The sequence below is a fragment of the Taurulus bubalis genome (assembly GCF_910589615.1).
Source record: "Taurulus bubalis genome assembly, chromosome: 17".
Classification (NCBI taxonomy): domain Eukaryota; kingdom Metazoa; phylum Chordata; class Actinopteri; order Perciformes; family Cottidae; genus Taurulus; species Taurulus bubalis.
The window spans coordinates 20,669,937-20,695,331 of NC_136605.1; the positions used below are offsets into that span (position 1 = coordinate 20,669,937).

A 25,395-nucleotide genomic window follows, 5' to 3' on the forward strand; every position below is an offset into this window, starting at 1 on the left:
TTTCTTCTCTCTCAGCTGCTCAGCGCCCAGTAGAGCAGTGGATGACGGGAGCTCCGACACGGCATGATCTAAAAACCCACCGGCGCTTCAGTGTGCCTCAGCTGGCTTACATAACCCCGTGTTGGATGTGCAAACCGCCTCGCTGTGGGGAGAATAGCAGACACACAGGAGCTACTGATACGCGTGTGACGGCGGATCAGAGGGCGTGTTTGACGAAGCGCGTTTTGCAGAATACAGTCAGATTTCTGTGTTTTTTTTCCCGCACAGCACCAAATATCTCCCTCCTCCTCCTCCTCTTCCTCATCCTCCTCCTCGTCCCACGCCGGGTGACGACATCAGCGGTGTTTCCCCCCTCGAATTTCTGGACCCCGGTGATGTCACTTCCGCCGGGGCCTTCACCTGAAGTGACATCATTTCTGTTGCGTAACCTCTGCAGAGAGCAGAGCTTCCTCTCTGTTCTCTGACCGCCCAGAGGCGCGGCGAAACTCCGCATTATGGAAATACCAGGTGTGTGTCCGTGAAATGGAACAAAAAGAAAACACATCACACCCACCGAGATGCTCCTCCGTGACCTATCTCCGCGCGCCACTTTCTACGCGGCTTCACGCTCAGGTCTCGCTTTCCCATCCAGAGAGACGGCAACAGGAGCTGCACAACTCCTGGCGTGAAGCGGTGAGGGTGTGAGGGCGAGGAGAGGCAGAGTGTGAGAGACAGCGATCGAGAGAGGCCTGACCTATATAAGAAGGAGGCTGAAATATTTATGGATGTGAGTGTCCTAATTGGCAAGCCACTGGGAGCACTGCGGCCTTCTCCTCCAATCACAGGCAAGAGGTTAACACACACACACACACACACACACACACACACACACACATGCAGACGAGTGCCGGTGGTCCGAGGGTCGACCCCGGCCTGAGAGACGCCTCCTCGTGAAGACGGATCTGCCTCCGCAAAGGTTCTCCGGCGTCGTTAGGATCATCACCGGAGCCGTTATCATGGCCGTCCTCTCTGGCGCATATGGCGGGAACAAGCGCTCAGAGCGCCAAGTCGAGCCGCCTAATTGGCCGGGGCTTCATCTCCGGCGCTGTCACGCACTGCTCGGCTCTCTGAGAGGCCGAAACTACTGATGGACATGAAGGGACGGACGCTCCCTGGCTTCTAGTTGCAAACCACTGCGGGCTGGAGGAGGAGGAGGAGGAGGAAGAGGGGAGGAGGAAGAGGGGAGGAGGAGGAGGAGGAGGAGGAGGAAGAGGGAGGAGGAAGAGGGGAGGAGGAGGAGGAGGAGGAGGAGGAAGAGGGAGGAGGAGGAGGAGGAGGAGGAGGAAGAGGGAGGAGGAGGAGAAGGAAGAGGGAGGAGGAGGAGGAGAAGGAAGAGGGAGGAGGAGGGGGAGGAGGAGAGGAGGAGGAGGCGGGAGGAGAGGAGGAAGAGGGAGGAGGAGGGAGTAGAGGAGGAAGAGGGAGGAGGAAGAGGGAGGAGGGGAGGAGGAGGAAGAGGGAGGAGGGGAGGAGGAGGGAGGAGAGGAGGAAGAGGGAGGAGGGGAGGAGGAGGGAGGAAGGGAGGAGGGGAGGAGGAGGGGAGCAGGAGGAGGAGGAGAAGGAAGAGGGAGAGGAAGAGGGAGGAGGAGGAGGAGGGAGGAGGGGAGGAGGAGGAGAGAGAGGGAGGAGGGAGGAGGAGGAGGGGAGGAGGAGGGAGGAGGAGGAGGAGGGGAGGAGGAGAAGGAAGAGGGAGAGGAAGAGGGAAGAGGAGGAGGAGGGAGGAGGAGGAGGAGGGGAGGAGGAGAAGGAAGAGGGAGAGGAAGAGGGAAGAGGAGGAGGAGGGAGGAGGAGGGGAGGAGGAGGAAGAGGGAGGAGGAGGAGGAGGAGGAGGAGGAGGAAGAAGAAGAAGAGGGAGGAGGAGGAGGAGGAAGAGGGAGGAGGAGGAGAGGAGGAAGAGGGAGGAGGAGGAGTGGAGGAGGAGAAGGAAGAGGGAGGAGGAGGGGAGGAGGAAGAGGGAGGAGGAGGAGGGAGGAAGGGAGGAGGGAGGAGAGGGAGGAGGAGGAGAGGGAGGAGGAGGAGGAAGAGGGAAGAGGAGGAGGAGGAGGGAGGAGGAGAGGAGGGGAGGAGGAGGAGGAAGAAGAGGGAGGAGGAGGAGGGAGGAGGAGAGGAAGAAGAGGGAGGAGGAGGAGTGGAGCAGGAAGAGGGAGGAGGAGGAGGGAGGAGGAAGAGGGGAGGAGGAAGAGGGGAGGAAGAGGGAGGAGGAGGAGGAGGAAGAGGGAGGAGGAGGAGGAGGAGGAGGAGGTACCACTTCAGGGGTCAGCAGGGAATAAAGTTAATGTTGCTTTAAAAAAAATCAAATATACCAAAGAAATCCGTTTTATAATCACTGATTCAAGTTACTTGAAAAATGAAATTTTGTATAACGCTTTTCTAGTCTTCCGACCACTCAAAGCACTTCAACACTCCATGACATCATTCACTCACTGATGAGAGGAGCCACATCAGGAGTATCTAACATTCATACACCGTAGGCGCAGCTACAGGAAACATTTAGGGTTAAACGTCTCGCTCAAGCACACATTGACTCAGGCTGGCGGAATCGAACCTCCGATCCTCTGATTGAAGGACGACCCTGCTCACCACTGAGCCACAGTCACACTAAGCTTTAAGCATTGCGTATGGAAAGAAGTAAGTCTGAGTCCTTTAGTGTCTCCAGCTGTTTGAATGACCTCAAGTGATGTCACTTGAGTCAGAGTGAGTGTCGAAGTGAGACCTCTGTAGCTACTTTAGCTGCTGCTAGCACCGGACGCCTGAATCTCTGACTGAACAGTCGGCAGTTGCATTGTGGGTAATGTCGGCAGCAGGCTTTGTCAAGGAGGAAAAAGACGATTCATCTGGTTCTGCTGCAGCGATTATTTTGATAGAAGCGTTGCATTGAGAGTCTGACTGTTAAATGAGTGAAAAGATGAATCAACAGCGCTCTCTTTATCTGCCCTGAAGCAACGCCAAAGCCTCCACGCCCTCATGTCACATGGTGTCTGTTCAACATGTGGAGCAACAGACAGCGAGACGTTGTGCTTCAACAAGCAGACAACCACAACAACAAGGTTTCTCCTGGTTTGTGTGTCCGAGTCCACGAACTTTTACTGGGATCGGTAACTTTACTTCAATGATGCTAATCCCGTACGCTACACATCCACACTGCTACTGTTACGTGTGAAAATAAAAACTAAATCTGCTCAAGTGAAAGTAGATTTAGAGATTTATAAAACGCTCTTTAAAGTATTCATGGTTAATTACTCTCTGTTATCGTAGCAGAGCCGTAATAAACATATTCATTACATTGCATGTCTCAATCTCAAACACATAAATCGGCCAATCAGAGGAGAGTATTGAGCTGACGAACAGTATGGAGTCATTATTGGGATTTTTATATATTCATTTTTCTCTATGATTAGCAGACAGACTGTGACACCGCACGTTGTGTTACGCACAGCAGTAAAAACAGACGAGTTGCTAGGCAGGAAAAAATTAAAATCTAGTGTGCAAATATGATGTATACTGTGTGAACATAGGGAGACTCACGTAAGAAGTATTCAGATGGATCCGCTTCGTAGTCCGTTTCCTCTGGAAAGTGGTCTATCTGTTTACACATCCCTTTGAAGTTTCCTGTTGTGGGGGAAGGGAAACACAGAAAGAGTTCAGTGAAGTTCAAACACACAAAAGACACAAACTTCTACCTCTTTTCTCTGTAACTCCAAAAAACAACACCTCAGTTCACGGAGGCCCCTTAATAAAAGGCCTCTCGCACCGACCAGGAGAGGCTCCTCAGAGGCGGCAGGTGGCGGCTTGTAAACAAGAGCGGCGCAGCTGGCGCGACCTGGAGCCGCTCCAGCTGCCGCGCACCGGGAACCTCATCTCTGAAAGCTCCTTCATTTGGCTGACACCTCGCTGGTCCGGCTTCCTCTGTCCGTCCAGGAAGCGGCAACGCCGGCATCCCCTCCTCCCTCCCTCCTCCCTCCCTCCTCCCTCCCGCCCGCTCTCCTCTATTTGCAGCCTCTCAGCGGAGTTTTGGCATTGATGAGGTCACTCAAGGTGGCGTGGCGGGGGAGGCGCCCATAAGGCGGCCATTACCGCGACCTGCTGCTGCTGCGGCGAGGAGGCAGATGCCTCGGCGTTTGATTGGACCAGATTAGCGTTTTCATTAACTTCTTCATCTCCTCTCCCTCCAGTGTCCGTCTAATTAGGAGAGCAGGTGTTGGCTACCATGGTGCCAGGTGTTGCCGAGGAGGTTTTTTGGCAGCGAGGCACGATGGGAACGGCGGGGGGTGGGGGTGGGGGGGGCCGTTGTTACTTTGTGAACGGCAGTGGAGAGAGAGAGGGACCCGCCCAGGTGATGACCACTCAGACAGTAGACAGTGTCACCTGGAGCCATCAAAGCGCCTTCGATCCGCTCGGCCACCCGCGTGCCGCTACCTGCCGGCTGGCAGCCGCCGCCGGCTGTTCAGAGGCTCCTGTACTTAGTCGCGTGTTTTGATTGTCTCAATGTCATTCGGCGAGTTTAGCGGATTTCTTTGAGAACGAATTGGACGAGCGGTCACAGATCCAACGACGGAAAACCAGGATGGAAATGTGACATTTCTGGTCGTTTGGTGAAGTAACTTGAGAGAAGATGAGACTCCTGATGGCCCTGAACACAGCAACGCAATCATGATGAAGGAGAAGACACTTCTTTACTTATTATGAGACTACACATTATTTCAAGGGAAATCCTACATATTATACACATGTTTCATGTAATGATTGATTCACTAAGTCGGTTTCGATCAATACACCAACTTTTCCATCATCAAGTGCAGTGTGGTGATTGTGGGAACACACTAATCCTTAACGGACACAATCAAACACACACTCACTCACTCACTCACTCACTCACTCACTCACTCACTCACACACACAGACACATACACACACACACGCCCAAACAGACACGCACACACACACGCAGAAACACACACACACACACGCAGACACACACACGGCCAAACAGACACACACACGCGCAGACACACACTCACACACACACACGCAGACACACACACACACACACACAGACACACACTCACACACACACACACGCACACACACTCACACACACAGACACACACACACACACACACACGCAGACACACACTCACACACACACACACACGCAGACACACACACACGCACATACGCAGACACACACACGCCCAAACAGACGCACACACACACACACTCACGCACACACACACACACACACACACTCACACACGCACACACACACACACACACACACACACACACACACACACACACACACACACACACACACACACACACACACACACACACACACACTCACACACTTTTCCAGTTTCATCAACAGGTTTCGGACGAGAGCGAGATAAAGAAAGACAATGCAGAGCAGGAGGGATAAATACAGGAGGGCAGGAACGGAGAGGCTCTGGAGGACAGAGAGGGAGAATGGAGCGGGAGGTGGAATACATCAGTTTTGGGCCTCGGTAATTGCTGAGCCATGAAAAAAGCCCTCCAGAGTTTAAGGGCTGCTCAGCTCTGCACTGGATGCTCTGATACACGACATGAAGCTAAAGGAGATTAGAGCGCTCGTCCCAATCAGCTGGAAGGTGAGCTCCGTTAACTAGCGCGGTGGCATGAAGCTCAAAGTAATCCTTTCTGAAGCTTTGGGTGGAGACGCTCGGCAGCTAGCCGGCAGCTAGCCGGCAGCTACCCGGCAGCTAGCCGGCAGCTAGCCGGCAGCTAGCCGGAGCGATCTGGCTTTCAGATGTGAGCCGCTGCATACTGGAGGTGTAACCCTCCACCTCCTGCAACGACTCCCCCAGGCTGCTGCTGCAAATAACACCGTGTTCCTCTTCAACTTGCACCGCTTAAATAAGCTCTAAATAAGTTGTGTGGAGCGCACACAGACACACACACACACACACAAACACACACACGCAGACACACACACACTTGTGCCGCCTCTCGGAGCACATTTCACTGAAAGATGACTTGTGTTTACATACGACTACAGTGCACGCTCCCAGTGGATCTGTCTGAGCAAACTACGAGCAGCGTGTGTGTGTGTGTGTGTGTGTGTGTGTGTGTCTTAACAACGTTATCAAGTGGGTGTGAGATTGGGTTTGCAGCTGGCCGTCCCATCCGCAGTTGTGCGATTTTGTAATAGCAGCTGTGGAGAGTGGCCTATTGGGGGAACCACTTCAATTAGCGTGCTGAAAGATTTATGTGACACTTAACCGCTCCAAACGGTCCTTTTCTTGTAAGACATGTAAACTCAGCAGGCTGGTAAATGTTTTATAATGGCATTTTCTTTTCGGGGGGACCTCCCCCACGTGCGTGAGTGTGAGCGCCGAGGCCGAGGCGTGGAGAGCGCCGGCTGGCCGCTAGGATCTTTGGCAGGCGGCACCGATGAGACGTTACCGGAGGCTCAGGTCAAAACACTTTCCACTTCAGGAGAAACACCTGTATTCACGGAGCCGCGCTTGCAGAGCAGTGAGCTTTTGAGGTTCCACATTTAGTTGGCGGGGAGGGCCACGGGAGCCACATTATGAAGCGCTTCTAAAGATCCCAAATGTTTTGGTAACATTGAATTACATTCCAATTAAATTAGAGCCACATTAATCAGGTCCTAGCACTGACCAAAGAGTCTACGGTTAAGCTGCATAGTCGTTGTGATTTATTATTATATTGAGGTATACAGTTGTCCCTCACTATAACGCAGGTTTTTTTTAGTGTAATTTTGCATGCTTTTTTTTTACAGTGTACAGTATGAACGTGCATTGTGTTCTGCGTCCTGATTGGCTAAGGGACTGTACTGTACACCATTGTCAATCAATCTCCTCCCTGCAGTGTCTTCTGTACAGTACAGAATGCGTTCGGCTAGCCAGATTTACATAAACGTTCAATCGCTAGCAGTGTGACTCTGAAGTGCTGTATGTTTGCAAGTTTTCTGCCCGAAAAAAACCCATAATGTCGATGAAACGAACTGCAACGAAAAAAGCACCTGCGGTCGCACCCAAAAGGCAGAGGAAGATGCTTACCATCGCAGAAAAAGTTGGACTTCTGGACATGCTAAAGGGAGGTAGAAGCTACGCGGCTGTATGGCGCCATTACGGAATAAATGAATCTTCGGTTCGTTACGTAAAGAAGGAGGAAAATAACATACGGACGACAGCAGCAATACGTTTTAACAGGGATGCAAAAAGGGTTGAAAAGTGTATAAAAGTGTGAGGTTTGGCGTTTTACGGCCTTAAAACATTTATAATAATTGTAAAAAATAAAGCTGATTATGAGGGACCACTGTATTTGGGACTTTGACTTGGTGATGATGCTGGATGGAAAGTTAGAGGATCACCAAGGTTATGGGAGTAAGAATGTGCTGGAAGAATTCATCCTCTGAGGGACAAATCTCATAACAATTCAAACAATCGTTGTTGAAAATGTTAAATATTTCAAACCTGACAGACAGACGAGATGCTGCAATCTGTTTCATTTTAGAAACTGGTGTTGTGAATACTGTTCAAACATGTTTGATGGTGAGTAGAATTCAGCTCAGTGGGAAGGAAATAGTCTGGTTTTAATATTATAACACAAGGAGGCAAAGGTTTTAGTTCATTTACCGACATTTAATTCTCTAAAGACAAACATTATGACGGGAGGAATTAGCTAACAAGGTGAAAAACATGTTTTCCCCGACATTAAGGGCAGTGAGTCAAGCTTGTGATTGCGTAGCCTTTAATCACCGCGAGAGTCTCGGAGGGCTTTCAGATAGTTTAAACACAACAAACGAAAACCCTCTGCACTCTAAACCCTCGTCGACAACCGGGCTTCAGGATCCTGTAGCTCGCTCGAGAGCTAATAACTCGTAGAGCGGGTTACCTGAGAAGTCCTGCTGAGGTCACCGAACCCGCGCGGACCCTTGCGCTGGGGTCGGGAGGGTCCAGACTTACTTCATCATCCCAGTCACCGCTGTGCCCCCTGCACTGGGAATGAGCTATGGGATAACCCCCCCACGTCCCCTCCCATCCTCTGCAGCCATAAAGCACTTCATTACCACACAGCCTGCAGAGACAGAGAAGCACTCAAGAGTGGAGTGCAGTGGAGAGAAGGGGGTTGTTGTGGAACGGAGAAGAGCCCATAGCTCATAGGATGTAGATTTATAGTGGCCCACCACAGCGAGGCTCAGGGTCTGCTCCTGAGGGACCCGGGGTTTATCCTGGTCAGCGGCGAGCCCGTAACCACGAGGAGAAGCTATTCCTGCGCCGGTGACGTCGCTGTGTTGCTCTTTATTTGTGTTTTTTAAAAATATATAAAAAAGAAGCGTTCCCCTGGCGGATGTTCACATATAGGCGCAGGGCTTTGGAGCCGCTCCAGCTGAGGCTGAGCGCTGCTTAATGTGGAAGCCTTCCAAGGTTTAGGTGTTGACTGGTTAAAAGAGGTTTTCTTCTTACGCTTGTTGATACCACCAGCATGGCCTCTGGCTGCTGGTTATATTACACAGCAGCAGGAAAAGTAAACCCTCTTTTTTCTCTTTTGCCATCTCCCTCTTGAGTGGGAAGTTTCTGGCCTGCTGCAGAGGACTTCCTGCAAGCTTAAAGGCAACTTCTCCCTCCTTGACTCACACCGGATTAAATGAGGCCGCGAAAGTGTTACGCTGAAGCTTTCTGTCAGTGACCTGCATGCTCATTACTATTTGTGCAACAACATTGGTCATTTTCTCTTTTTACTAATCATTAGGCTATTTGTGCGAGGTGCTTGTGGCGCTCCATGATTCTACGGCGTGGTTTGAAATGAAAGGTAAACTCTGTAACCGTGTTATAATCTCTAAATTAATGCAGTAGCTGCAATCAGGCTATGCTAGTTTAGCATGTTTCTCACCTTGAAATTTGCTTTGCAAGTCTGTTTGGTGTAATTTGGTGCAGGGTGCAAAAGTGCAAAGGTGGGATGTTAAGGTGGGATGCAAAGGGAGTCATTAAACTCCAGGAAGACCACAGGACAGACATGTTGATGAAACGGCAACCTCCAATTTGAGAAGTGGCGCGTCAGCGTGCAGTGCCGTTACGCTCGGCCGTCAGCTTTGTCTACCTTCATTAAATCCAGCGCTAAAAAAAACAACGACACCGGGCCGCGACACGATAACTGCACACACCTCTACACACATCTGCCTGTCCAAGACCACCTGACCCAAGGTCTCCTTTTCATCTGTCATTACTTCTCTTCCCTTTTGGTGCAGCGACACTATCTTCAAGGAAAGATCATTAGATTAGATATACTGTAAAAGTCGGGTTATAGGACGCTACTACCTTTGGTGGTTGTCCCCGCTAGCTCCCCGCTGAAGCCAGCTAGCGCTGCTGCTAGCTCCCCGCTGAAGCCAGCTAGCGCTGCTGCAAGCTCCCTGTTGTAGCCAGCAAGCGCTGCTGCTAGCTCCCCGCTGTAGCCAGCTAGCGCTGCTGCTAGCTCCCCGCTGTAGCAAGCTAGCGCTGCTGCTAGCTCCCCGCTGCTACTACCGGCGTCCCGAGTCTGGCGTCGTGCCGGGGCTGGTCCCGCTACCTTCGGTGGTTGTCGGGGAGCTAGCGGCGAGCTAGCTGGCTACAGCGGGGAGCTAGCGGCTTACAACCCAACTTTTACGGTAAACAAACTGGACAAAAACTCATGACTTAAAATAAGTATGTGAATTAAAACTTAAAGAACGTCACAGACATCACAAATGTAACTAATTGAAACAACACTTTGGGACACGAACACCAGCCTCCTGGTTGAAAGTCCTGTGTTTGTTTCACCCATCCAGCCTCCACATCTTCCTCCCTCTGTTGCTCTTCACACAACATCATTGTCTTCCAGAGCAGTTGCGTCACATAATGGACACAGATGGACTCAGGGCGTCGCTATCGGACGTCGAAGGGCGTGACAAAGCACCGCCGTTTCACAACCCGGGGAACGAGAAGGGGCCGCAAACCCAGGGTGTTCTGTCCCTCCATTGCATTTACATCGGCCGCCATCGCGCTGTGCGAGTAAGCAGGCTGGAAAAAGCAGCGAGAGCCGGACGAATCCCTCCTGGACGGCCGAGGAGAGAGACATCCTGGCGAGGCCCGCCCACGCACGCAACCCCTCAACCGGCGATCAAACACGATCACAGCTGCCACAGCGCTGCAGACGGAGACAAAGGTTTGATGAGACACAAACACGGAGGAGGTGCATGATGGGAAGGGGTGGATGGAGTGAGGGGTGGTGCAGGGGGCTCAGGAGGACTCTCGACTGAGTGGGAGGTGCTGTTTCAAAAGAGTTAGAGAGAGAGAGAGAGAGAGAGAGAGAGAGAGAGAGAGAGAGAGAGAGATTCAAGCCCACTTCTGATTCGTCAGTGGGCGGCATTCTCAAAAACTTTCCAGGCAGCCGCCGAGTGCGTCAGCATCCAGAAACCCTCTCCCCCTCGCTCCCCTCTCGCCCACAACCTCCTCCTCCCACCTCCATCCTCGGTCCCTACGGCAGCCGTTGCCATGTGGACATCAGAACCGGTTGCCATGGATATAGCTATCCGGGATGGGAGAGGATCACACGGGCGGTGAGCGGCGTCTTTAACCCCTGGACTCGCGGCGTTACTCAGCCGCTGTTGCAGCGCCGGGTCAAACACATAAGCGGGATTATAGCGCCGAGCAGCCGCCGGAAGGAGAAATATTGCATGCGCGGGTCATTTAACAGCACAAATGAACACAAATGGCCTCCTCTGGCCCGGCGTCGCAGCACTCTCATGAGCGTCTATAGGTATGTGCGGATAAATCCTCTGAGGGGGAAAAGGTGTAATGGGTTCACGCATGTTACGCGCTGACATCCCCCACCCTCCTCCAACTGCCGCCCTAGCAGCAGTGACAAGAGCCCTAATCGCCTTATTCATCTTCATAATCACACCTTATTCATCTTTATAATCACTATATTCATCTTGGTAATGACCCCGCTAAGGCAGGGAGGCCCATACGCACACACACACACACACACGCCACACAACACAGATGTGTAGCTTCTCCGCCTCTGAAAACATGCTTTTTTCACGTCAGTGCTGCTGCAGAACTGTTGAGTGAAGACTTAAAGACACAGTGAAATAACAGTTGGAGCATCTTAAGTTAAAGAGATGTGACGTATGGGACAGTGAAGATGCAGCGGGCAGGGTATCATTTTAGCAGACCGGTCAAGTCATTGATGTTTGCCTCCACTCACAGATGAGTGAATTCCTTTTTTTTGTTTTTATGTATGAGGTAAACTAAGATCCAGACGAACCTCCAACCCATGATTGTTTGTGTGTTTTATTCAGTCAATCATTACAATACAATACAGTATTCTATATAATATACAAAACAGAAAGACTGTAAAGGTATAGAAACAAACAATGCTTACATATTCCTATCCTAAATTATCATTATCGTTTAAATCAGATAATTAATTCGAAATAATGAAAAAATGAAATATATATATGTGTGTGTGTATATATATATATATATATATATATATATATATATATATATATATATATATATATATATATATATGTGTGTGTATATATGTCTATATATATTTCATTTATTTTCTTCATTTTATATATATATATGTGTGTGTGTATATATGTCTATATATATATATATTTAATTTTTTCATTATTTCGAATTAATTATCTGATTTAATTGATAATAATTTATTATTTACATATACACACACACACACACACACACACACACACACACACTATATATATATATATATATATATATATATATATATATATATATATATATATATATATATACATTTAATTCACACTTGTAACCCTGAAAATGTTTTTTTATAAATAATCCTTTTGAAAACCAAAAATGAGTTGGCCGTTCTTACATCCATTTTAGCGTTGTTCCAAAACTGAACTCCTACAATAGAAATACATCTTCTTTTAATCCCTTTTTTTGCTTTTTGTACAATAAACTTACATGATGACATCATGGGGCTTTCACTGTCCATCATCATTGTGTCGTTTAACTTCCTGTCTACACCGGACGTAAAAGCGTTTAGCGTCTGGTTTAAAAAGTGAAACAACGGTTATAAAAACATAAAGCTGCCAGAACAATGTTTTGTTTGCATCCATCTATATTTGCTTTCTTCAGCTTCTAGTTATAACCTCTGCTTGCCACAATGGCTCCTCTCAGTGCTGCCGTGTGAACAGACACGTCTGAACTAACCCCTCGTCTTGGTCACAGAGCCGTGACTTTAAAGGCTTTTAGTTGCTACAATGTCAAAGTTATTGTTGAGTACGGAACAAAACCTCAGACGCTCTGGTTCCCCTGATGAGAGAGGTGAGCTGGTTTCTCCAGATCACATTTGATTGGACATAATTTATGTATTTATGTATACACCCCCGAGTGCAGGATGAGTCATGAGAAACGTTTTACCGGAAGAGAAACGAAGAGGGATTTAGATATATAATAATAGATTAAAAAACATGTTTTATACATTTGACATGTACCACGAAAGCTCTCATTTCTCCATCTTTAATGCTGCAGCGAGGCCGACCGAGCGGAATACGATATTAGCAGCTTCGCCGATAAAGATGTATCTTGCCGTCTATGGAGAAGTTGGCAGGCAGGTAGCGCAGCAGCTGTAGCCGGAGGAGATGTGGGAGGCAGACTAATGGAGGCAGCGAGGTGCCGTCAGGTTTCGGCTCGTTGGAGGATGACTGACAGATGTTAGACAGTCATTTGACCTCCCGCGGCTCGGCTCTGGAACAAAGCCGCTCCTCTCTGGCCCCCCGAACGCCGCGATGTCCGTCTGTCTGAGAGCTGCTGCAAAGGTCTGCGGGTCTGTTTACTCCCGAGATGATGTGCCGATGGAGAAGCAGTAGGAAAGGGAGGTGGAGAGCGCCTGTGATCCGCCGCCGAACCCGCGGGGAGGCGAGAAACCCCTTCGTCATACTCGTTTCACCCCACTGCTTTCTCGACTCCTCTCCTCTCAAATCACTCTATTTATAGCCTCCTGTTTTTACACGGTGGAGGAACTTAACGTGCATTGTTCCCTCTGAATCTCCCTCCTCTTTCAGGGCGACTTCCTGACCCTGAACTGCTCAGGAGCTGGAAACTAAACACAAGTTTCTAGCTCTCGAGGGAGGTGACAGTTAATGTGCATTTTTAGAAAAGCAACGCAACTAAGTTTGTTTCAAGATGTAACCGTAATATTCAGATTGAGAATATACGACATGCTTTATTTATTGAAGAGACTTTTCAGCAAGAGCCCCAAAACAGCAGAGTGTATGTTTAATTAACAAAGCCTGAGTCGAAGGCAGGTGGCGTTATTATAGCGGTCAGGTGGATGATGTGTCCATGTAGCCTCAGACTTACATTTAGTTTACAAAAAGCTCCCGAAACTTTAACCCAAATTATGATCCCAAGTCGTATTTGTGCCTAAACTTCACGAGGAATCATCGTTGTCACAAATTAAAACTGTTGAATTCAGGTTAATAAACATTATGTCGTCCTGCTGATGAGAGCGGATCAGATCTTTCCGTTTGGTCATTTAAGTTTGAAGACATTATTATTATTAATATTTCTCTGAGTGCAGTGTTTTACAGCAACTGTTGCCTCTCGTTCCTCCAATCTGTCGACTTCCTCCTCTGCATGCAGCTCTTCCATTCCTCCCAGTAAAGCACAGACCTCCACCAGGTGTTTCTGTGTCTGATTGCATGAACACAACACACAACTGTCAAAACCATCTGTCGGGTATCAGACGTGTTTTACACTCGCACAACAGAAACGCTCTCATTTAAATCGCGGCTGCAGGTCGGTGAAGCACTCAGCTGCATTATCACTATCGTGGCCCCTGCAGGCCGGGGCACGCGAGCATGCAGCCATAAATGAGTATAGCGAAGATATTACGCTAGTTTGCTGCAACATCACATTTTATTTCGCTGTCGCTTTTATCCAAAGCGACTTAAAATGAGTTAATTCAACCATGAGTACAAACTCAGAACAACAAGAATCAAGAAAGTACAATTTCAAACTACAAAGTGCTATCAGTAAGTAACATTTAAGTGCTACTAAGGTGCTACTTTCTTTATTTAAGGTGTAGTCGAAACAGAATGTGAGATTAGCCGTGAACAGACTTAGAGATGCGCACTCACTCACTCACACACACACACACACACACACACCCAACCGATCGCATGATCCTCCTGGCTGAGATAATATTAATAATGATGCATAAAGGTAATCAAATTTGAAGTAAAATCAGCTAGCGCTCGTTGACTAAACGCAAAGATTGGCCGTTGAATTTGCCGTAATCTAAGAGACGTCTGCATCTCTTTCCGGTCCCTACAGGCCTCCTCTCGCCGCTTCTCCGTGAGCTGTCTGCGTTTCACAAACAGAGACGGAGGAGCGGCGTGGAGTCGGAGGCAGTGGGCGGGATCTCTCCCGGCCCCGAGACGCGTGGACGCACCGGGACGAGCGAGGTCACCGAGCGAAGCGGGAACCCGCCGACGAAGGGGCGGGGATGAGATTTCACACATCCAGGAACAGGGAGCCAGTGAGTCAGCGGTGTTACAGCTGAGTGCGTCACAGCCTTCTGGTCAGACGGGGCGAGAGCTGTCCGGCTCCCTCAGAAGAGTTCCTCGGCAGCAGCATCACCCACAGAGAGAGAGAGAGAGAGAGAGAGAGAGAGAGAGAGAGAGGCATTCCCAGAACGCAGGCCAAGCAAACAGCTCACGCTATTAACTGCAAAAAGCAACACCTCATCCTACGCCAATCACAATCATGTAATCAGCTCCGCGGGAGGAAACCGGTTTACATCTATTTGTGATCCCGGGGTTCTTTGGAAACACGAACAACCTCGTTTTTTAAAAAATCAGCCGTGTGACACAGCTCAGTTAAAGCCGTTCACTCTGGCTGTTCCATCTCTGGAGAACGGCTTCGTCGCAAAGAGACTGAGGGAACCACATCTGCTGCTGGCAGCGCCAACACACACACACACACACACACACACACACACACACACACACACACGCGTGCACAGGCAGGAGAACAATGCAAATTACGGCCCGATGGAGGCCGCTTGGCTGCAGGCGAAAGCAAAATGAGTCAAAGAGGAATTGACTCCAGTTTAAAGAAAATGGCCCCGACTCAGTCAAGAGAAAGACAATCGACGGGAGGAAAGTGAGTAAGAGCTCGACTTGCTCTCCTTATTAAAACGCTTGTGACCAGCAACACTACATCACGTTCCAGTAACAGTCAGCGCCGCTTCCTGTCTGCGTAAAACTATGACAAAGTATCATAATTCAGCGTCGGAACCAAAATGAGGAAGTTTGAACTCACTGAGTCATGTGAGAAAGTGAAAGTATAACGTGACCACAGAGGGACGTCGATTAAAACGAGAGATCCAAAATGGATGGTGAAACTGAGCTCAATCTTTCGGACTGAAAAAGCAGTTTAAAGTGTATTTACATTATTATTAATAGTTTATATAATAAAAGATTGATACTTGGTTCTTTCCCCGTTGTCAACTTTCATCTCAGACCGTGTGTAAGTGTGAATGGTGCCTTCAGGGGCCGGAGAAAAACTAAGTCAGGAGCAACTTGGGGCCTTTAAAAAACTGAGAGGGAAAAAGGGAAGTCATGCGTTGACTGGGAAGGAGGCAGAGCAGCGAGACTGAACTAAACCGACCATCAGGCGGCCGCGGTCGGACCCAAAGCGTCCGCTCTGCAGGACGGGGCGAGCGTCAGTGTATTTCAACACACCGCCCTCTTAATCCTTCACACCGCAATCACTGGAGTGGCAGGAACTCAGCAACTCGCTAAGAGTTTGGGGGAAACACCATTTACAAATTGCGGTTATTGTTCCTCCAATGCAGTTACAGTATTCCTTTTTTGCTTTTCCTTTGTTCCTTTTTTGAATGCACAGAGAAGAGATTACAAGGGAAACGAAGGGAGAAAGAGATGGGCGATGACATGCATGTCGGGCTGCACCTCACAATTATTTTCACTATCAATGAATCAGCTGATTTATCGACATTCAGTGAAACATTTGAGGAGCCGCAACCTTTGAATTTGTGGCAATGTTGCTTAAAAAAAGACTTGAACGCTTATCAAGACCGTTCTTTTTCTTGAGAGATTATTTTTAATGTGTTAATAGATTCATTGTTTCAGCTCCACATGCAACAAATTGGGGACATTTGTACTCATAACCTCCATTGTACAGTTTTCTAATCCCAATGTCAGATCTACACTGACGCAGCTCGAGATGGACACGACAACGTTCACACGCTTACACACTCGTACGTCTTCGTTTCATCCCGCTGCTCGAACTCTATTTTAAACAAGTTCCCCAGCAAATTAGAGGCGCAGACGTTTGTTTGCCGTGAACAGCGAGAGCGCACGAGGACACCGACTACAGGAGACGTTATGAATAAATAAATGTTTACACGCATCCTGGGTTCAGGATGCAGCAGGCGAGGAAAAACTCCCAAAAGGTTGTCAGTGTATTTCAAGTTCAGGCCGACATCCGCTCTCTGAACAAACCCGCCATGCTGCTCGCCGACTAAACGGCTCAAGGAAAAGGCTTCAGAAGCGCCGTGAACCCGCTAAGGATTTGTTCCTGCAACTTGAGAACCGGTTACTTTAGAACCAGGTACTTTAGAACCAGGTACTATAGAACCAGGTACTTTAGAACCAGGTACTTTAGAACCAGGTACTATAGAACCAGGTACTTTAGAACCGGTTACTTTAGAACCGGTTACTTTAGAACCAGGTACTTTAGAACCAGGTACTTTAGAACCGGTTACTTTAGAACCAGGTACTTTAGAACCAGGTACTTTAGAACCGGTTACTTTAGAACCAGGTACTATAGAACCAGGTACTTTAGAACCAGGTACTTTAGAACCAGGTACTATAGAACCAGGTACTTTAGAACCAGGTACTATAGAACCAGGTACTATAGAACCAGGTACTTTAGAACCAGGTACTTTAGAACCGGTTACTTTAGAACCAGGTACTATAGAACCAGGTACTATAGAACCAGGTACTATAGAACCAGGTACTTTAGAACCAGGTACTATAGAACCAGGTACTTTAGAACCAGGTACTTTAGAACCAGGTACCATAAGTCCTTCCTTCCTGCTGCTGCCAGACTGCACAAACAACTGCGCTCGTAATAGACCACAAAAACACGTCATGCTTTGATTACTGGTGCAATATAAATCATTTTTAAATACATTTTTAAATATTTGTTTTATTCTGTCTGTATGTAAAATACTGCTATTGTATATTCTTTACTGTTTTATTACTGTTTTACTGTTTATTTATATTACACGTTTTTTTGTTTTATTTTACTATGTGTCTCTTGCTGGAAGGCACACAAACACACTTTTTAACTAAATGCATGGGATATTAAAACAACTTTTAAAAGCATTAATTGACTAATGCATTGGTCAAATGTATTCAATAACTAGGAAATTGACAACCTTTCATCCTCATAAATTATTCTCATAATTAAAATATCCAGTGTCCCACTCTTAGATTACAACAAAGTATAAGAGCATATCTATGGCTCAAATGTTATAGTTTTGGTTTTTCATATATTTTTATCGACTACAGAGACAGAGCTCTATTAAGTCCCGCCCACAAACAATTCGAACCAATAGGAAGTCACCATCGCACCGATCCCCTCGACAAACAGCCAACAGGATTTTTCTATTTGATTTTGGATTATAGAAGAAAATAAAATGTGTGGCAAACAAACATTTATGACACTTCCACGTTTTGTTCAGCAAGATAATCTTTAAAAAAATTAACACCACATTTAGGATTTCTGAAGCATGAATGCAACCGGCAGAAGTGAGAAGCTAACGTTAGGCTATAAACAATCAACGCCACGGTCACATAACTATAAACTTATATTCTGCAGGAGTCGTGACGGCCGTATTCCAAGATGGCTTCACAACATCAGACCACAAACCAATGAGTGACGTCCACTTCTTACATACAGTCTATTTGCAAGCCTTCACGTTAGCCGACGACTGTAGCTTCTTGCTAACACCTCGCTAAACATGTTTCTTTCCTTCAGTTTCAGCCGATGGTTGCAAATTGTGTGTGTGTTTGTTTTGTCTGGTGGGCGAAAGGGTTCCACAGGATCTCTTTAAGGATCAGCTGTACTGTGCTATGGATCTGTGCATTTGGGGGCGACGCTCTCCTGCAACAACTTCACCAACTGGACCTCCTGTAACCACATGGTCTCACGTAGAGAAATGGCAGCATGCTGATTGCAGATAGCGCCTGTCAAATAATCCTGGTTCACCATCATGTGCACGGTGGTATAAACCTGTGTGTCATGAATCCAACTGTAATGTAAGTAAGAACAATCCGACCCACATGGTAGTGAATGATGTCTTTCCTTATTTATACCATCCTTATAGTTTATATTTAGCTTAGCTGAAGCTAATCAGACAACAGCTTAGTGTTGCTTAGAAACAAGGGTGATGTAATGCCCCTTTTTTTTCCCCGTGTGCTTTGGAGAACAAAGCGTCCTTTAAACTTCCTCACCTCAGCTTCATAGCCACAACCTGGGAAACATCACACTCCATCCAGCTCAGGCTAGCACACGGGCGGCGGATTGTTCGCCTCTCTGCGCCGGTGATGATGAAGTTGCAGCTGCTGCTCATTCTCTGTGATGAAATCCTAAATGATTTGACCTCCGCTGCCGGCCTCTTCCGTATGATTTACATCACATTCCCTTGGAAGTGAGCTCGCCATATCGCCGAGAAATCTGCACGGTGAGCACAACGGGACGGTTCCCGGGCGTCGTAAATATCCCCGTTAAAACAGCTGCACATTGATCTTCTGAAACGTGCCGCACTCTTATTTAAATCAAGCGGGTTCCCAAACGCCATTAATAACGGCGGGAACACTTGAGGACAGATCTAAGCGGGGATGCTTTTAGTGGCGACTATAAAAGATCACAAATCAAAGGCAGTCGATGCAGCTGTTTCACCAGATCATAACGATTCCTGTGAGCAGGAATGATAGAGGGAGCTGCAGGAGAACAGCAGAAAGGAGAGCGAGAGATGAACACTCTACTGCGAGTTATTTATGTGTGATTGTTGTCATTTAAATTACTGTTTTTTTCACAAGTTATGTTCCAGAGACAGAGCTCGTTCATACGTGTTAATTAGTCAGACAATTAAGGTTATCAATTATTTTCTCAACCAAAAGATTCATCTTTTGACTTAAATATTTTGAATTCACTACATAAAATAAAGAAAATCCTTTTTGGGGTGATTTTTTCTTCAAAATATTGAGCAAGAAATCTGCACATTAAGTTTCTTTTGATCAACTTATTTTTTCATATTACGGAGAAAGTGCAAACCTATAGCAGCTGTGAAACATTTTGGGCTGTTTTTCTGACAGGACGCCATTTTCATTAAATGTGGTGTGAAAAAAAAGAGTTTTTTTACCTTTTACAATAGTTCCAAACGTTAAACTGAGTTACAAGCTTTGTGCTTTCTGTTTAATTTTTTACTTTTTTCCTCCACAAACTAAAAATAGTCATAAAAAAATCATCAACTCAAAATAAAAGTTGTGTAAATCTGCAAAGGTTCACATTTTTAACAATAAGATTTAGGCTTCTGCCAAATAAAAAGTCAAATTGGATTCAAAATATCTCTCCCGTCTTTGTCAGTCCACTAATATAAACTGAATTAAACTCAACTGCAGCCTTCAAGTTCATGCACTCAAAAAGAAGAGAGCATGCTGGGTAATGTGGTCAAACCAGCAGGACACATCTGTGTTGTAGATAAATCAGCTCAAGTAGCGAAATGCAGACCGATCATTTCTTATTGTGTTCAGTTTGTGTTTGTTATCTAGACGTAAATAGGGTGGACAAAATAATGGAAACAGCTGTCAGTTTAGCTGTAGGACTGCAGCTGTGTGTGAGTGTCATCATAATTATCATATTATTATCATAATGCACTGTTGCGTAATCTCTTGACTGAATGATCGGGACCGCTAACAGGTCTGACTCACTCTCGTGGCTGCAGGTCCTGATCGCACACACATACACACACACACACACACACACACACACACACACACACACACACGCACACACACACACACACACACACACACACACTACCCAAATATTTAGTGTGTTCGTCCACCCGCCTACTCTCCCCTTCTCCATCTCACACTGGCATGAAAACCACCACATGATGCACACACACGTTTTCTATGTAGCTGTGTTTATAATCTCTCTCTCTCTCTCTCTCTCTCTCTCTCTCTCTCTCTCTCTCTCTCTCTCTCTCTCTCTCTCTCAGCAGGTGGATGTTGGCTTTTAATTACATAACAGTCGTCATTATCTTCCTCTGATGTCATGGATATAATAATGCCACAGGCAACTAGGTACATATTTGAGGTACTTGTACTTCCTTCTGTGTGGAGTTTGCATGTTCTCTCCGGTTTCCTCTCACAGTCCAATGGAGCGGTACTTGTACTATACTGTGTAGTTTATGTACTATCAGAGGTACAAATAAAGAATAAAGTATGAAAGCGTGTGTGTGTGTGTGTGTGTGTTCGTTCACATACCTTTGGACACACCATGTTCAGACCTCTACTACACTTGTAGTCACTTTTTACATAAAAATACTTGCTTTTATGATATGATGCAGTACTACTGTAGTAAATCACAACTACTTTGATTCATTGATTGCTGAATGTAATGAGCGTCTACAAAAATAACAGGTCATGTTTAAAAAATACATCGCTCATCACACTTTTTAGTAATATTTTAAATAGGACTTTTACTTATAAATTGAGTATTTCTAAATTAAAGGTGCTTCTATGGTACTACTTTTACTTAAGTAAAGTATAAGTACTCCTTAATCCACTGCGGATGCCGGTCATGTAAACGGATCTGGATACTTTTTTAAAATCTGACCACGTCACGTACATTATAATCAAAATAAAGTTGTCAGACGAAATTAGAAAAACTTCTGGCGTTCACATTTTTCTTTGAATTTAATATAAACATATTTCAGTCTATGCTAAAAAGTGAACGGCTATAAATGTATGTCCCCCTTGTCGGAAGTGAAAGTGATCACTCTGGGTGTGTCTCGGCTAACTCCCTGAACTGTAGTAGTACACAGTGATGTATTGTAGTATCGTAGTACTCAGCAGCTCCGCCAGCAGCAGAGTATCAGTTCCCACGGAGCGTCGGGAGCCAAGTCGCTCCACCTGATACCTCGTTGCTGTTGATATCGTCCCCACAGACGCCATCAGAGCCTCGGTTCTCCAGCTGCTTTTAAAAGAATACAAATGTTCATCCAGCAGCAAAACAATAAGCTCGGGAAGCTTCTTCTTCGTGTGTTCAGAGCAGATGACTGATCCTTCCTGAGTATCAGAGCCATCATCATATAGAGAGGGAGGGGGTGAGGTACTTTTTACAGTTGGCTACATTCACAGCGATTATGATTCACTCGGATGTTCATATGTCAGTCTTTCTTTGCAGTGAAAGCAGGATGCTAATAACGATAAGTCACCGGCATCCGGAGAAAAGCTCAGTCTCACATCCTCGAGAGAGAAAGAGGGAAAAGAAAGAGATGAATCCCAACAAGTTTTTTTTTAAGGTCAAGAATGAGCTCTCTGCCTTTTTATGGGTGTAGGAGGATAACTCTGTTTGTAACAACATGTAGGAAGGATTTCAGAGTTTCCTTATTCACTCAACTCATTATTCACCTCATGGCGGTTCCTCTTGCACAGTGAGAAAGTTAAAATAACTTAAAACGTTGAAGAAAAGTGTTCTTTCTTTTCTTTCGTGTGAAAGTTTCAAAGTAAAAGTAGCAAATACCACAGTACAGTACAAACAGTACGAAAGTAGCATCAAAACATACTTAAAAGTACAGAAAATACTTATCATGCTGAATACTACATTCAGAATAATGCATATTATATTATAGCTGTTAGTTTGAGCTGCTGCTCAGTAGTGTTTGTCAAGTTGTTCTAGTCATAAATCAAAAATAAAAATGTATTAATTAACTAAAATAAAGTGTAAAAGTGCCTCGATCACTATGATGAAGGCTGTTGCAGTGACTTTGGGGTTCCTACCTTCCACACTAGTTTCATGAGGCTGTGATTATCCTCGAGGTCCCAACAGGACATTTTATACAGTGATGTCAAGTTTAATAAAACTAATCAACTAACTAACATCAACACGCATTAATACAATTAGGCTCATTGGATCCACAAGAGTCTCAGATTAGGTTATGATACTCCACTGTGTTTCGGGTTGCCAGCATGTAGAAATACTGCTAGATCTCTAGATTCTAGATAGCGGTGGAAAGAAAAAATCAATTTATACTGCATTAAAAAACTGCATGTGATTATTAGAAAGTGAACATGTATGTAACCATACAATCCATTTTCATTCATGTATCTTGAGGTCAGAGGTCAACGGCTCCTGTGAATGTGGCCATGCCAGTTTCTCCCCCTCGCGAACGCTTTTAGCGCTTTTAGCTCCCGTCCCAACGAGCTAGCGTGACATCATTTGCACTGCGGTTCTACTACTTTACTAAAGGGCCACAGAGATGAAGGTCAGCTTGTGGTTATAGCTAAACAATCTAGTGATATGCGTTTAATAATTCAGTGCTCTTCCAAAAGGTTTTGTTCATGTTTCACAACACAGAGTTACTCAGTGACTCCTCTGCTCAGTCTGGTTTCATGACGCGGAGCTCCTACGGAAGCCTGGATGGTTTTCCTTGTGTCCCTTTGCTTTCGACCGGCCCCTCACATCCCTCTCCTCCTCCCAGCATATGCTATTAATCTTAACACCCTCGCTTTCCTCTCCTTTTGTGCAACGCTTTTGTCTCCTTCTGTTTTTTTTGTCTCCTCTGCAAAGCATCTGGTAGAAACACTGTAATCACTCCCACCACCCCGCTGCCTGTACGTCTACAGCATGAGAGTCAGAGGCCTTTTCCTCGGGCATGAACGTTGTTTTGAGTGGAGCGAGAGAGAGAGAGAGTTTAAACTGTATGATATTCAACACTAAAAATGGATGGTTGTAGTTTTAACTACCGTAAAAGTCGGGTTACAAGCCGCTACTACCTTCGGTCAGTGTCCCAGTTAGCTTCCCGCTGTAGCCAGCTAGCGCTCCTGCTAGCTCTCCAACAACCACCGAAGGTAGCAGGACCAGCCCCGGCTCGACACCCGACTCAGGCAGAGAAGACGCGGGCAGTAGCAGCAGCAATGCAAGCTAGCAGCAGCAATGCAAGCTAGCAGCAGCGCAAGCTAGCAGCAGTGCTAGCTTGCGCTGCTGATAGCTTGTGCTGCTGATAGCTTGTGCTGCTGCTAGCTTGCGCTGCTGCTAGCTTGCGACCTTGGGGACACCCACCGGAGGTAGAAGCGGCTTGTAAACCCGACTTTTACGGTAACTATTTCCACTTCTCTGCTCGCTCTCAATTTTCCGATTTAAAAAAAGGATAATTCGAATCATAATTTCTATTTTATATTTATTTAATCTTTTTTTCCCACTGTTCCTTTCATCTGTAACTATACCTGCTTAAAATGCAAAAAAGCTAATAATTTCTTCATGTTTCTTAAATAATATATTTTAACTGAATTGAATTACAAATACAAATCTTAAAATGCTAATAATTAAAAACGTATGACTTCTTGAAATGCATTTTCTTTTAATAGTTCCTCATGATGCAAATGAAGAAAAAAAAATATTTAACTTGTTTCCCAGTTTAGCAACACCATAATCTTTCCACCAACCTTCAAGGCAACGGCAACATAATAGTCGACAAACGATAATCATTTAGACAAAGCGACCAGTATGACGCCAAACTTACTTATATAAGAGACATGAATCTCCTCCGCGCCTCGTATACGTTCTTGTGAAATAATTCTTTGAACAAAGGTTTCCCTCAATTTAATTTCCCTCTTGTTCCTGAAAACTGCCGACCTCGGCAACTCTCGGGCAGTTTAGTAGATAAGCGTTAGAGGAGAGATAACAAAGTCTGAGCACAAGAGAGGCAGCAGCAGTTTCCCATAAAGGTGAAGCGAGGTGGACGCAGTGATGAATATGAGTCCGCCTGAGAGTGACTAATACCGGTTTACCGTAAACACAATATCTCATGTCCACATTACGAATCTCGGGTACTATTGGATGTCTCTCGAGTGGAAACATTACTCAGTTTACCAACTCACATGAGTCTTAGTGCTCCGGACAGGCGGATCAATACGTGTGATCGTGAACCCCTCGAGCTCCGAGCCAAAAGGGTCTGATGTCATCGACGTGCTGCTCCGTCGACTTCAATCCGAAAGCGGATTTGAGTTCTAAAAGCCGAGGAATTGGAAAGAAAATGAACGCTCACGTCGTCAAAGTCACCTTTCCCTTCTCCGCCAGTGACAGGGAGTTCTCTCACTCTCCAGCACTGTGAGGCTTCATGCCCAGGTTATATATATATATATATATAACGTAATATATCTGGACACTAAAATACTAAAGTTATCCACTTACATTTTGAGAAGTGTCAACCGTAATTTTTAAATAAAATAAATGCTATATGCCATGCATAAAAAGAAGAGGAAAACCTAAATGAATAGTGACTGCTGAGCATGAAAAAGACCTCACTCCTAAATAATATCATCTCAAATGTCCTCTGTGTGTCTGAACCAGTACTCCCAGTTCATACCAGCACGTATCTTCAAGAGGAGGAAAATAATCTCTGTGACAATGAAATGTTTATGATATTTGTATGTTTTGTTTCGTCAATATTTTTGTATATATATTTTTTCATTTCTTTCGACATTTTCTTTACATTCTTTTGTAAAATAAAAAAAAGTATAATTTTTTTATTTTTTGTACATTGTTTGTCATTTTTTGTTGTATATTTTTTTTGCATAATTTTTTGTATTTTTTTTGTATTTTTTTTACTTCTTTGCAGCGTGAATACAATCAGCAGAGGGAAAAAGCTGATGTTCTGCTATGAGGAGGACTTTGGCGCTCTAGTGGCGACGCTCAGTCGTCTCATTTAGACGCTTTTCTTTAAGACGCATAAACGCTTCTAAATTCAATTATTTAGTGATGAATTTTACACCGTAGAACAGAAACGTTAAAATCTCTTCATTCACGCTTCTAAGCGCACACTGACTTAGAGACGAGCGACCCGGAAGTAAACATGCTGACTCATTCCTGCTCTCTTTCGTCGGCTCGTTGACTTCTTCTTCTTTTCATTTTGAGGGTCGTACTTTACTTGCATATTTCCATTTGCTGCACTTATATTACTACTAAATATTGTTATTTTCATTCCACGGATAGCAATTTATTTTAA

The 25,395-nt window shown here is 45.8% G+C and overlaps 1 protein-coding gene across 1 annotated transcript in view; it reads right to left on the bottom strand.

Annotated features, from left to right (window-relative positions):
* cacng2a (calcium channel, voltage-dependent, gamma subunit 2a) overlaps nt 1-25,395 on the bottom strand; it is a gene marked incomplete at both ends in the record, with an annotated part of 58,523 nt that overhangs the window by 16,250 nt on the left and 16,878 nt on the right. The window contains one exon of the mRNA XM_079232818.1: nt 3,562-3,645. Within this exon, the coding sequence (XP_079088944.1) occupies nt 3,562-3,645 (84 nt within the window). The remainder of the gene's footprint in view (nt 1-3,561; nt 3,646-25,395) is intronic.